This window comes from Dendropsophus ebraccatus, chromosome 1, assembly GCF_027789765.1.
Source record: "Dendropsophus ebraccatus isolate aDenEbr1 chromosome 1, aDenEbr1.pat, whole genome shotgun sequence".
NCBI lineage: Eukaryota > Metazoa > Chordata > Amphibia > Anura > Hylidae > Dendropsophus > Dendropsophus ebraccatus.
This window is the reverse complement of record NC_091454.1, coordinates 79,910,896-79,924,245: the sequence shown is the minus strand read 5'-3', so window position 1 is coordinate 79,924,245 and position 13,350 is coordinate 79,910,896. Positions and strand designations below refer to the sequence as shown.

General features: G+C 38.0%; 1 protein-coding gene across 1 annotated transcript in view; it reads right to left on the bottom strand.

The window, feature by feature from the left end:
* Window positions 1-935: 935 nt before the first annotated feature.
* Window positions 936-13,350, bottom strand: part of OTOGL (otogelin like) — a 150,556-nt gene continuing 138,141 nt past the window's right edge. Inside the window, exons 55-57 of the mRNA XM_069957158.1 lie at window positions 13,272-13,317; window positions 3,564-3,643; window positions 936-1,359 (exon numbers count right to left, since the gene is read on the bottom strand). Of these exons, the coding sequence (XP_069813259.1) occupies window positions 1,159-1,359; window positions 3,564-3,643; window positions 13,272-13,317 (327 nt within the window). The 3' untranslated portion in view covers window positions 936-1,158. The remainder of the gene's footprint in view (window positions 1,360-3,563; window positions 3,644-13,271; window positions 13,318-13,350) is intronic.

Below are 13,350 nucleotides of genomic sequence, written 5' to 3'. Positions count from 1 at the left end.
ACAATCCTAAATCTGTTTCACAGTACATAATGTTTTCTATATTAATGATCATTTTGGCCATTTCTCAGCCTAACCTAATTAGGTTAAAATGATCTATTAGCATGGCCCCAGTCAGCAATGATTTCCTCTCTTCATCCAAAAATTTGGATCTCCATGAATATGGACACGCACTAAGACTGTAATGTGGATGACCCACATTGGAGTGATAACTAGCTGTTCGGTGGCGGTGTAGTTATTGGGACCCCCAGATAAAGTCTCTCCAGGTAATGGAGAGGTAGCAACAGACCAAAACAATTACTGACAACAGTAAAAGGTTGATGAAGATATATCAAGTAGATGAATGCCCAGAAGCTTTACTATAATTCCTCATTAATTCATTATACAGTATTACTAATTTTGAAATAAAACATATTGGCAGTATGATAAAATAAAATAATAAATTAAACAAAAAAATACAATGTTTTGTCTTGGTGTAACATCTAATAAAATATTACCTACATAGAAATATTAAATAGAATATTCTATGACATAAAATTCCATTAAAATCTCAGATTTTAGCTTTACATTTATTAATATACATTGTCCATTGTCCTTTGGGTATATACAAACACAAATTGCAACGGTACATGAATTATTTTTTTATGTTTTTATGGGTATTGCATGTCATTAGTCATAAACATACTGCTGGGCTTACTGATACAATATGATGAGATCTCTAAACAACATGTTAAGATTCATAGCAGTAACAAAAATCATGGCACATTCGGGATCAGTAATAAAAAGGTATATTGTACAAATCGGCATTATGCACCATAAGTCAAGTATTCATTTGAACAATGTCACTCATGCAAAGATTTAATATACTGATCCATCTTTGCAATTCAACAATTTCACCTGGGAATGTATACATTTTAGCTTATTTTTAGCTTAACTTATTTAACCTTTGGAAATGATTTGGAGTGAAGTTATAAAACAGTCTACACTGTGTGAGTTAAATAGTAAGACATAGGCAAAGTGTATATAATGTATATCTCTGCTGGATGGTGTGGCACAGCTGATGGGAAGATTGGTGACACAGGATAAATACAGTGTGTACTTTCAGTGCATAGAGTACTTAGGACAGGATCTTCACTGTGCTGAATCCTATGCACAGTCTGATTAATTCCACTGGCATGAACAGTCCAGCGGTTCTTGAATGACATACATCACTTCAGTCCCATTTCCTGAGCAGTAGAGTGGCACGGTAAAATTCTGTACTCCATTTTCTCGGCAACATTTACAGAATCTTATATGGCTATCAATGTTTACATTAAATATTGTTGCTGATGGGCATTTTCCATCACAGGAAGCCACAGTGATCTGTTGAAAAATATAAACTGGGTAAATATAGGCATACATATAAATATTAAAAAAAACATATCTGGTAGACAAGCAAGGGTTTGACTATACAACTTTTTGTCTTTTGTTGCGTTTTGATAGTGTTTTTTTTTATATTAATTAATACAAATACATACAGTTACATACTGTTTCAAATAAGAAATATTGGGGTTGACAGCTCGCTCAGCCATTTGTTTCAAACTAAGAAGATGGTGGGCACTGCTAAATATCATAAGAGTGGTGCACCTCAACACATCCAATATGAGATACTATACAAGCAAAGAGACAGCGAATGTGTTATATACTAGATGCACACACAAAACATGAAATATCAAACTATGAAAATCTTTATTGTCAAACACCACAAACAGAATTAAAACCTCTTAAAATTGACCATAAGAGGTCACACGCAAAGTCTAGCGGCCCCTAATATTATTGGGGTAATGCCCAAATACCAGGAAAGGCAGTTTATAAACCAAAACAGCTAGCATGTAAATAATGTACAAAGACAAATGACACTACAATGTATAAATAAGTAAAAAAAATCACAGCAAATAAATAAATCACAAAGTGCTAGGTGCCAACAAGAATTGCCATATTAGATGACATGCAGCCATCCTGGTACAAATATCACCTAAACCCCACACGTTCCGTTATATTTCCAGTGATTGGCTTGCTCAGCCAATCACTGGGCAATACGGGGCAGCGCCACAGCCAGTGATTGCCTGAGGGGGCTGTCATCCCCAGATGAGTCCGGGACCTTAGCCAGGACCTGGGCATGCCCTAGGAGAACACTGGGGGATCGCGAGAGGTAACAATAGACTGTTATTTTCTCACCATCGCCAGCATTACTTGAAAAATTATATTTTACAAGTAAAGTAATATTAAAATTGTCAACCACCTCAGCTACCCCTAGAGGCCAGGTTATAACCAATACTTGGCTAAAGTCTTTCTAGCTTGATAAAGTATCTTTGCCATTGCCCTTCGTTTTACTCTAGCTCCTTGTAGGCCCCTAGTAAACCTCAACAAGCCTATTTTGGGTTCCAAAGGTATCATCATCCCAAAAACTTTAGTGTCATGTGACTCTGACAGTGAAAAAGAGGTATGACATGTTTTTTTTTAATTGACATCTACATAATAGTGCCAGCACTAGAGATGTGCAAACTTGTGAAGAGTTTGGTTCAGCAGGTTAGCCGAACTTTAATGTTAAGTTCAGGTTTGTGCCAAACCGAACTTTAACGAGCTGCTCATTATACTCACATGTCCGCTCACCCCTGGAAGGTCAGTGACAGCTTGCTCTGTGATTGGTTGAGCAAGCTGTCACTCTGGAGACAAGAGTGACTGCCCGCTCAACCAATCATAGGCTGTGGAGCGGTCCCGTCACGCCCCAGTCAGCCTTTGATTGGCTGAGTAGGCTTTCATTAGAGAAGAAGACAGGACCGGACCGGAGAGCCACAAGAAGACACGGGGGGGGGGGGGGGGGGACAGGTAAGAATAACTTTTTTGGTCTGTTTTTTAGAGATGATTGGCTGCTCTTCCTGAACCTGTCCTAACTTTGCAAAAAGTTTGGTTTTAGCAACTTTTTCGGAACCAATCTGGGTTCGGGAGGCTTAGTTCGCTCATCTTTAGCCAGCAGTTCAATAGCTTATTTGCACATGACAGATTTGCTTTAACTTCTTTCAAATAAAGAAAATATGAAAAATTGTTTCATTGCTCACATTCAAAGAGAAAAAAAAAATCTGTGTATTTGAACCTGTGGTATTGAATAAAATTATTAGCAGTTTCAGCCGTATTACAAGAGGTTTCCCAGTAAAACAGATTGATCACCTCTCCTTAGAATAGGCCATTAATGTATAGACTCCCATCAATCACATACTGATGGCCTATCCTAAGGAATAAAAAATGAAGGTGCAGTGCACCCTTCAGTGTTTATCCAGACACAGCAGCTCATCTGTATCTGTGACTGTGCCTGGTACTGCAGCTCAGCCCCATTCAGGGGTCAGACCTTAAAAATAGACCATCTATGTGTTTTCCTAGAAATTCTCTTGTCTTTCCGGAATCACCCATTAGTGCTTTACACCATGTGGACTTTTCTTAATGTTTCTGTAGATCAGCCACAAGATATATGCATTCTAAACCATATCTGGTTAAAAAAAATCAGTGCTGCATTATATTGATTTACTTACAGGGTATTGACTAAAACAGTCACTTTTTCGTATAGTGGTTCTGACTGACACTTTCTGACAAATCTTTTCTTCCTTTGAGCCTAAAAAAACATTGAACAACAAGTTGATTTTTCCATACTTTTTTTTAGAAAAAGAGATTAAAGAACATTGGATTTAGAGCCAAGGACTCATGCAACAGTAATTATTTAACATTGTTACCATATACATGTATGTACAGGACGCATCGGCTTAGCATGCAATGCAACAATCAATACTATCTAATGGTTTACATGATCCTATGGGCATACATAACATACAGTAACATAACACATAACAATTTTTGTCAATAGGGGCAGTAATAATGTACCATTATTTTACCAGATTGCTTCCTAAATTTTTACATTGCATTTCAGCCCAAGGATTTCTCTTCAGTTTCTATAGCTAAGTGATCAATATATGTTGTTATTTTTTTTTTAAGACAGAAAAAAATCTCTTTCGGCTATTACTAAATCAGATAAATCTTTAACGTCTTCCACTGGTTTAACTTGCAAAACTAACCAGATTCACAGACATTTTCAGACTGCAACATTTTTAACATTTAAGATTTTTCTGATTCTCACATAATGATCTCTTGCTTTCAACATAGAGGGAGATTTATCAAACTTTTGTAAAGTAGAATTGTCTTAGATTCCACCTTTCATTTTTCAAAGAATCTGTGAGGAATGAACAGTGGAATCTGATTGGTTGCTAGGGGCAACTAAGACAATTCTACTTTACACCAGTTTAATAAATCTCCCTCATGGGGATAAATATATTAGGAGCAGCATTTCATACACTGGTCTTAAAGATCACCTCCTGGGAAACATCATGAATTAATATTAGACTATAACACTTTCTCAAATAATTTTTATAAAAAAAAGTGAAGCATTTCTTCTCTAGTAATCTTTGGTAAATTTTAAAGCAAATGAACCTTTCGAAAACTTGGAGACTGTTATATGCCAAAACAATAGCCAATATATTTCTGCCGTCAGAGTGGCAATTTCCCAAACTTAAAAATGTAGTTCTAGAATTTAGTGGAGTTATTTTGACATTACCTGAAAGCATTTGTACAGAGAATACTGTGACAGTTACTAAACAAACATCTCCCCCATGAAGTACAGTCAGTGCCACATTGGATTTTTTTTTACTTGATTCTATCCTCCCTTATTGTGTGGGTTGAACAGTTCATATGCTTACAGGTCATTTACAGGTCAGATTTTCTGCTCAGTACAAAATACCTAGATCAGTGATGCATGACGCAATGTCAATTTATTTATTGTTTTTTAATTATAGACGCTCATAAAAGAATTGCAAGTAAGAAAGGATGATATAGACAGTTTAATTTAATGTAAACTATTGGCTTGGAAACACGTTAGTTAAATAGATTTATATGATGTACATACCTATATGATGTAATCAACTATAACAAATAAAAAATATGAAAAGCAAGACCCAAAAGCTTACATAAATACTACTGTGAAGTTGGCCATACACATTAAATAAATGTCATCCAAGCCTGCCAACTCCAAGGATCGCTCAACCGTTTACTGCGTATGGGGCCTTCCTGACTCTTCCTGGACTATAGATGTTACAGAAGATGTTTCCCCTTTCCCTATTGTTCAGTACAAGCAAACTTGAACAAAACAGAAATGTGTATAAAGGAATAAGGAGAAATAGCTGTCTTGTGACTGTTTAGCCAACAGCTGTCTAAGATTTAGGGCTAGCTTAAAACTAAACTGGGATCACACATAGCAGTTTTTTTGTTTTTTTTAAATTATGCAGTGATTTCTTTTTTTGTTCATTTTTAAGACCAAGCTAGGAATGGATTGTCCCTAACATTGTGGCCAATATCTGTGATTATGCCAGAAAGCTCACAGGCAGCATTATTTCTGTTAGCTGTCAATTGCCTAATTCCAACTAAACAAAACTCAACAAAAACAATATATAAAATCTTTAGAATTTACAAAGATCGCTTTTTATCTGCCAAGGATTATGCACGTCCATAATAATTAATAAATAAATCTATTTGTTTTCCTATAAAAATGGTAATCTATTTTCTAGAGTCCACAAAGATAAGTAATCTTCTGACCTAGTTGCATAAATACAATAAAGTAGAGAAGATATTGAAGAAAGTACATAGTCAAAATTGAGCTTAGCAGAAAAATATATAAATATACTAACAAGACAGCAAAAGATTCATGTATTCACTGCATTAAACCTGAATTTCTGAATAATGTCTTCTTATTGAGCATGTTATGGCAGGAATATTTAAAAAGCAGCAAGTTACAAACATAGTGTAAGATTTCAACTGACATAATATAATGTATTTACTGATAATTAAAAAAATGTAATCATTGTTAAACAGTCTTGAAAATGTCAAAATCATTAGAGCATTGTACAGTATCAATTTAAAGACATACATGGAATATCTATGGGAAATGCAATAACCGCTTCATGCAGGCCTCCACCTGTTAGGGGAATAGGGGCTTTAGAGTCTTTTACACAGGCCAATTGTCGGCCAGGAGGGTAGCTAGAAATACTCCTGTGGCTGATAATCAGCCTGTGTAAAAGTGACAGCAATCAGCTGAGGATGGGGAAAATTACAGATTATCATCTGAACACCTGTTTAGAACCTGCTTTAAAATTAACCTTTATTGGCCACACATCTTTCTGCGTAAACAGGCGTTTGTGCGGCCAATAACGATAACATAAAATTGTCAGTTTCCAGATCACAAGCAGTCCATACGTACCACCCTGCTTGTGATCTGGTTCTACGGACCCCAGGCCACTGCTGTATCTTCAGGTGGCAGCCTTGTACGAATGATTGACAGCCGGAGCAGGCAGGGCATGAATACACAGCTGGTGGCCAAGGACTGAAGAAGCCAGATGCCAGATCACATACAGCGTAGTAAGGATACTGCTTGTGATGTGGAAACTGACAGCACAGATATATAAATATCTTTTCTGTCAGTCTCCAGGGCTGCACAAACTATACAGTGATTGTTTGTGCAGTCCAGAAGCTCAAATTTTCATGCCGTGTAAAGGCACAGCAAACAAACTGACAATCTCACTGATCGGCACTCATTTGCAGTCCCCGTGGCAGAGAAAATGTCTAAAAGGACCCTGGAAGTGGAGCGGTGGCTGCTCTCCTTTCCAGTCTGTTGGTTTTATAGAACCAGTCAAAGGTTATGTTCACACAACAACTTTTTTTGACCATTTCTTTTTATGGATGTCATTTTGGTGCCAGAAAACAGTAATGTTATGCATAAAACAGGCACATCCTGGGGCAAAATGACAGCCGTCTTAAGAATGGCCACAAAACAGCCAAAAAAGACGTTGTGAAAACATAGCCATAGACTTTAACAGAAATGGACAATCAGTTTCCCATTCATTCTATACCTAAATAAGACAGCCAGCAGCTGCCTCACCTAGAAATTTGGCTCTCCTGACTCTCGAGCATAAGAGGTGAGTGAATGTCATGAAATTTGTTTTGCGTAAATTTGCTTCAGATTCTCTTCCGATTTGAGGAATGAACTGGATTCAGCCATACATATTCCAGCAAATGTAGTGAGTACAAGCAGAAATGCATACAGCATCGCTGTCTACCTCCAGGCAATTCAGTGTAAAGTACAAAGCAGTCCTAGCTCCTATACATCATTTCTGTCGCTCTACACTATGGTCATAGGAGGGCACAGAAACTACAAAAAGGAGCAGGGACTGCTGTCAAAGGCAGCCTTGAGGAAAGTTGCAGTCCTGTATGCATGTACAGTGTATGCCTCACAGAGTGAATGTGGTAGGAAATTCAGCATTGCTACTACTTACTGAATGTGAATGTAGTAAGACCGCATTGCCCTCAGGGTGGCCTCATTTTATGCAGAGTGCCCAGCTTAGAGAATATTAACTTAATGACAAGGTAGAACAATGTAAGGTTCACTGTTTATTTTACAAGCACTTATTTCTTTGATAGTAATCCACAAAAGAAGAGTATAAACGACACTCATCCCAGTGAGTGGAATTGCACCTTTTGATTGTTCTGATCTGCACCTAAAACAAAGCATTGTTTGTGTACTGAGGTGAGTGCCATTTATATTCTTCTTTTGCGGATTACTTGGCTGGACTTGTTTCTGAGAGCAGAGCACCTCCCTAAAGCTATATTTTCATTCTACCACTTGTTCCATCTGGGCAGTTACTGTTCACACTAGGAGTTAATTGTTGCACTTCGTGTGTGCTTTCTTTGGGTATGTGCACACTATAGAATGCGCGCAGAGACTTCAAGCGGATTCCGCTGCGTGGCCTCTCCTTGAAGTTCCGCCCGTCCTATAGACTCAACGATATTCGCCCTTGAATTCTGCCATCCGCCCAAACAATTAACATGTCAATTCTTTGGGCGGATGGTAGAATTTGGTGGCGAATATCAGTGAGTCTATGGGATGGGCACATGGCGGAATCCGCTTGAAGTCTCCACGCGTATTCCGTAGTGTGCACATAGCCTTTGTTAGTAATCCCTACTATTGCAATTTGCTCAAAACAAATCTAAATTCTGAATCTATTTCTGAATCTATTTTCTTATCTTTAGCGAGGATACCAGATATAAGACCCAAACCATTCAGACATAATGGGATATCCTATAAGCATATTTGCATACTGTAAGTCCTTTAAATTAGGTGAGCTGGACAAAAAAAAATGTAAAACAGTTGTTATATTTTATAAGTCTGGACGAATTGAGCTCATAGGCAAAATAGGCAGCCAATATATTTATAACTTTGTGCATGAAAAGAATAAAAAATTGTTGTCTAAAGATATTGTGGAAAGAACATGCATCAATACATAGAAAAAAAAAAACATGCAGAGTTTTATTTTTGTTAACTGCATGCGGATTTCTATGACACTTTGCAGGATTTTGGATTTATATGCAGTGCAAGATTGGTGTAATATGCTTAATACAGCTGTACGTTAGCCCCACAAAGCTCATTTCATAAACTGCCATCAGCTATTACAGTCAGAAAAGTACAGTGAAATGCATGAAATAATAATAGTACCTGGTTCACAATTTATTTTAGCAGTAGGAACTACGGGGGTAATGGTAAAGGGTAATACACCCATTCCAGAACCTGGCAGAATTGTTAGGAATATAAGATTTTTGTAATTAAACATTTTGACACAAATAACATGTTCATTAATTCTTACACTGCCAAGCAATAGCTCTTGTCTTCAAATGCCAAATGAAATTTAAGACATTTTCAATTTACAATGTATCATAAACTATCACACCAGAAGTTCCTGACTTACAGCTGCAGCCATGGAAATATAGACATTAAATTGCAAAGAGGTTATGGCAAGGTAAGAATTAAATACATGGACTGACTCTGCATGCATTTAATCAAGCTTTATTTAGTCTTGCCCGTTACAACCCTTACATTTGCAAGCCACATTCTTAAATAAATTGTCCTACCCACAGAGCACATGCTTTTAGTTATTGTTTTATTAGCAGATAAAGTAGCATATTAAAAATACTTGTTTAGCTTTAAAAGTAGATTTTTTTCTGAAGTATAACATTGACTTTCTGGGTCTTTTTGTTACCAATGACAAATGACATATATACTATTATTTCCAAGAAATTACATTTGTTATTAATATATAGGATTTTTTTTTATCTTCAGAAAAGTTTTAGTTTGGGTCTGTTTTTTTATGAATATTAAATTAATTGTGAAAGGGGATGAATATTAATGCAGTTGTGCAGCATTACGAAAAGGTCTTTTTCCAGAAACAGTGACATGCTTGTCTGGTGTTGCAGTTCAAATCTTAGCTCTTATTCACATGTTCTGTAAACTTATCTGTAATTGCGAAACAACTTTGGGCCTCATTTATTTCTATTGGGCTAGTCAGACTACAGCTAGTCTGTAGTTTTATGGATCCGCAATCCATAGAGTCACCCATAGAAGTTGATCGCCAGGAGTGCTGAGAATTGAACTAATATTGATGACCAATCATGAGACTAAAGGTCCTCATACACTTTATACTTCTTACTTACTTACTTACTTTAAGTGTATGGGTCTCTCCCTATACTCTACAAACAGGTGAGGTCAATGGAGACAGGGGTCGTGCGTGATAGAAAATAACTCCCTGACCCCTTTGCTCTCAGAGAGATAAGCCACCAACAGAGCAGTCTGGCAGCAGCTTACCCCTTGCCTCCCAATAGAGAACACACTTGCTTGAACTTACAGAATATATTCCTGTGTAGATAGGGGATGGGAGATTTATTGAAAGTATTGATGAAAGTTATTGAAGAAGTATGGCCACCTTAAGCTATCAATTTTAAAAACTCAGATAACCCCTTTAAACATTTGTGATAGTATGACTTGCAATTTTAGTAAGGTTCACATTAGCATTGCTTTAGGGTGACTTCACATGTTCCGAGTTCACAGCGGATTTCCTGCTGTGCATGTTGCAGAAAATCCGCTGCAATACTTATTACCATTAGAGTCTATAGCCCATCAATCTAGCAGTGGATTTTAATCCTGCTGTGAGAATGTAGTGGCAACTTTCTTTAACTACTTCTATGCTGGGCTGGAAAAATAATAAAGACACCATGTTTACCACTCTCGTTCTTCTGGCGCACTCACATCTGCCTCTTTGGGTGTCGGCTCACTGACAGTCCACTCAGGTAATCACTGGCTGCAGCAGGGTAGCAAAATAATCGGCTGAGCGGGCTGTTAGAAAGGCAGGACCCAAAGTAGCAGACAGGAGCGCGCTGGAGGAACGGGGGCAGGTAAGCATGGTGTCTTTATTATTTTTACCGACCCAGCATAGAAGTAGATAATGAAAGTTGCAATAATATTCTTGCAGCAGAATTAAAATCTGCTCTGAGAATGCAGGGCTATAGACTCTAATGGGAACAAGTTTCGCAGCGAGTTTGCTGCAATATGCACAGTGTAAAATCTGATGCGAACTCGGTGCGTGTGAACACACCCTTAGACATCTGCTCTTCACAGAAAGGTTCCAACAACTAAAATATTTATTTGATTTTATTAGCACATATATATTCAGTTGGACTAAGACTCGATTTTTTCCTAGGGGTATAGGCACACTAAGAAATTCTCACAGATAACTTGCCGCTCATTCCCCGCATGCTCCTGCTTCACTGCCCACCTGTCCCATAGACACCATTCTATAGTCAAGCAAAATCCACCATTCCACCCAAAGAATGAATGTGTCCATCCTTTTGGGGGACGGCGGAATCTGCCTGACCATAGAATGGAGTCCATGGGACAGGTGGGCAGTGAAGCAGGCACGTGCAAGGATGAGCATCAGAATCCGCAGCAAGTTATCCATCAGAATTCCTTAGTGTGCCCATACCCTTAGGGTACTATTACACGGAACGATAATCGTCCGAATTGGCCCGATTTGGCCAATTATCGCTCCGTGGAATAAATGCATCGATCAGCGGATGACAATGATCATCGGCTGATTGTTGATATAGGTTAGAACCTATTTTTGTCAGGCGCCGCCCGTGCACCGCTATTACACGCAGCGGTGCAAGGTCGGCGCCCGACAAAAATAGGTTCTAACCTATATCAACAATCAGCCGATGATCATTGTCTTCCGCTGATCGATGCATTTATTATACGGAGCAATAATTACCCATCCACGTTCCAGGGCTGCTGCTGCCGTCCGCTTCTCCAGGGGTCCCGCGCGCAATCTAGCTTCACAGCGGCCTGTCAGCTGATAGGCCGCTCAGCCAATCACAGGCCGCGGCGGTCCCGGCCTGTGATTGGCTGAGCGGGCTATCAGCTGACAGGCCGCTGTTAAGCTAGAGCGCACGGGACCCGGGGAGAAGCGGACGGCAGGAGCAGCCCTGGAATGTGAATGGGGAATGTATGCCAGTTGATTAAGGGCTGCAAGGACATCGGTAACGATGTCCTTGCAGCTCTTGTTAAACGATTATCGGGCTGTGTAATAGGCCCAGTAAACGAGCAACGATCTAGCAGATCGGCGCTCGTTTACAGGTATTATCGGGCCCTGCTCAGCCCGTGTAATACCACCCTTACAGTCAGGATTGTGGTATTTTTGCATAGACAAATTGTGTAGTCTTCTTTGTTATTCTTGCCATAAAATAAAGCATAGCTAAACAGAAACTATATGAACCTCATAATAGCCAGTGTACTGTCACTTTAAAAAAAACTTGTCCTAGAGACATGTCAAAAGCTTTGATTGTTTTTTAGAAAGAGCTAAGAAGAAGCGCTCATTACGCACCTCACTCCCTGTCTCCCTGCAGTCTCGTAAGGTCCCTATAGACTGATCGATCTTCAGCCGTCTGCAAGCGCAACAAGTGCCAAGTATAGACTTACACTGGAGACTATCTGCTGTATTAAAACCACCAATCAAAACTTTTTACATTTTTCTAGGACATGTCAAAAGTTTTTAAAGTGACAGTGAGACTTTGATGTAAAAACAGTATGCATATTTGTAGTAGAAAGGGTAATAAATAAAATAATAAATCTAAAAATGTTATTATAAAACATGGTTTTTCTATACCTGATTCCAATTGTGTTGTAATACTATTTTATTTCTACGTTTCTTATAGAAATAATTTCAGGTATACTCTTTGCCTGTACGAAGGCTGAACAATTCAAAATATTTACATGATGGTTTTATTCATGACATCTCGAATTAACTGGAGAAGGCAAAAAATTTCAAATATATACAAATATAAAATCTAATCTTTTTGGATATCTAAGGAAGAAGTCTAAGGCAGTTACAAGTCAATGTTTTCTCCATTTAGTAAAAATTATCGTATAGTAGAGTTAAATTAGGATTAATTAAGGTTTTGTGGAATGCTCATACACAGTAAAATAATGCAAAAATACAGCCATATTTTCAGTATAATAACATGCTCTTTTACGGTTGCTTCACAAGTACCGCATTGCAGTGGATTGTCTGCTGCGGATCCGCAGCAGATTTGACTAAATGAATGAACACAGCATCAAATCCGCGCTGTAAAAGTTGATGGTGAAGATTTGATGCTGTGTTAATTCATTTAGTGAAATCTGCTGCGGATCCACTACGGATCTGCTGCGGATCTGCAGCAGAAAATCCACTGCGATACAGTATGTATGAAGCTACCCTTAAAGTCAATGGGAAATTAGCCGGCAGAGCACACCATATAAAATAATTACAGAAATCGATTATGACCATCAAAATAACGAACATGCTCTTTATTTTACTTATATCAAAAATAAAGCTGTATTTTGAAAATATTTTACTGTATGTGAACATAGCCTAAATATCAAATACCTATAAGACAAAAAAGTTTGAGATTTGTTGACTATATATTTTGAAGTTTCTAATTTAAAATTGATTTTAAATGGTGGTGGTAATGGCTATTAGGTCAGTTTTTTTTATCTTCAATTTTAACTTCGTTCTCGCTTAATTGTGACTTAGATACGTGTTACTACACTTAATTTTTGTTCATTTCAGGTAGAAAGTTATACTCCAGAACAGTAAGGTTAAATCATTCACCAGGTAGCAAGCCATGAAAAAGCAAGGCCTGTGAGTGCTAGTGGTTAAAGAAATAAAACTTGATTGGGGTGGCCATTGCATGCTTCTTCCCTTTCTTATGTCCCAGCAAGTGAGTTAAATAAACCACAGCTCTCCAATATAAAGCATAAACTAGCAGCTTAGGTCACTTACATATCTTGCAGCAGCCATCGTTATACGTCTGTATAGTTCCTCCATTCTAAAAGAAAATGAAAAAGGCAAATCAAAAAAT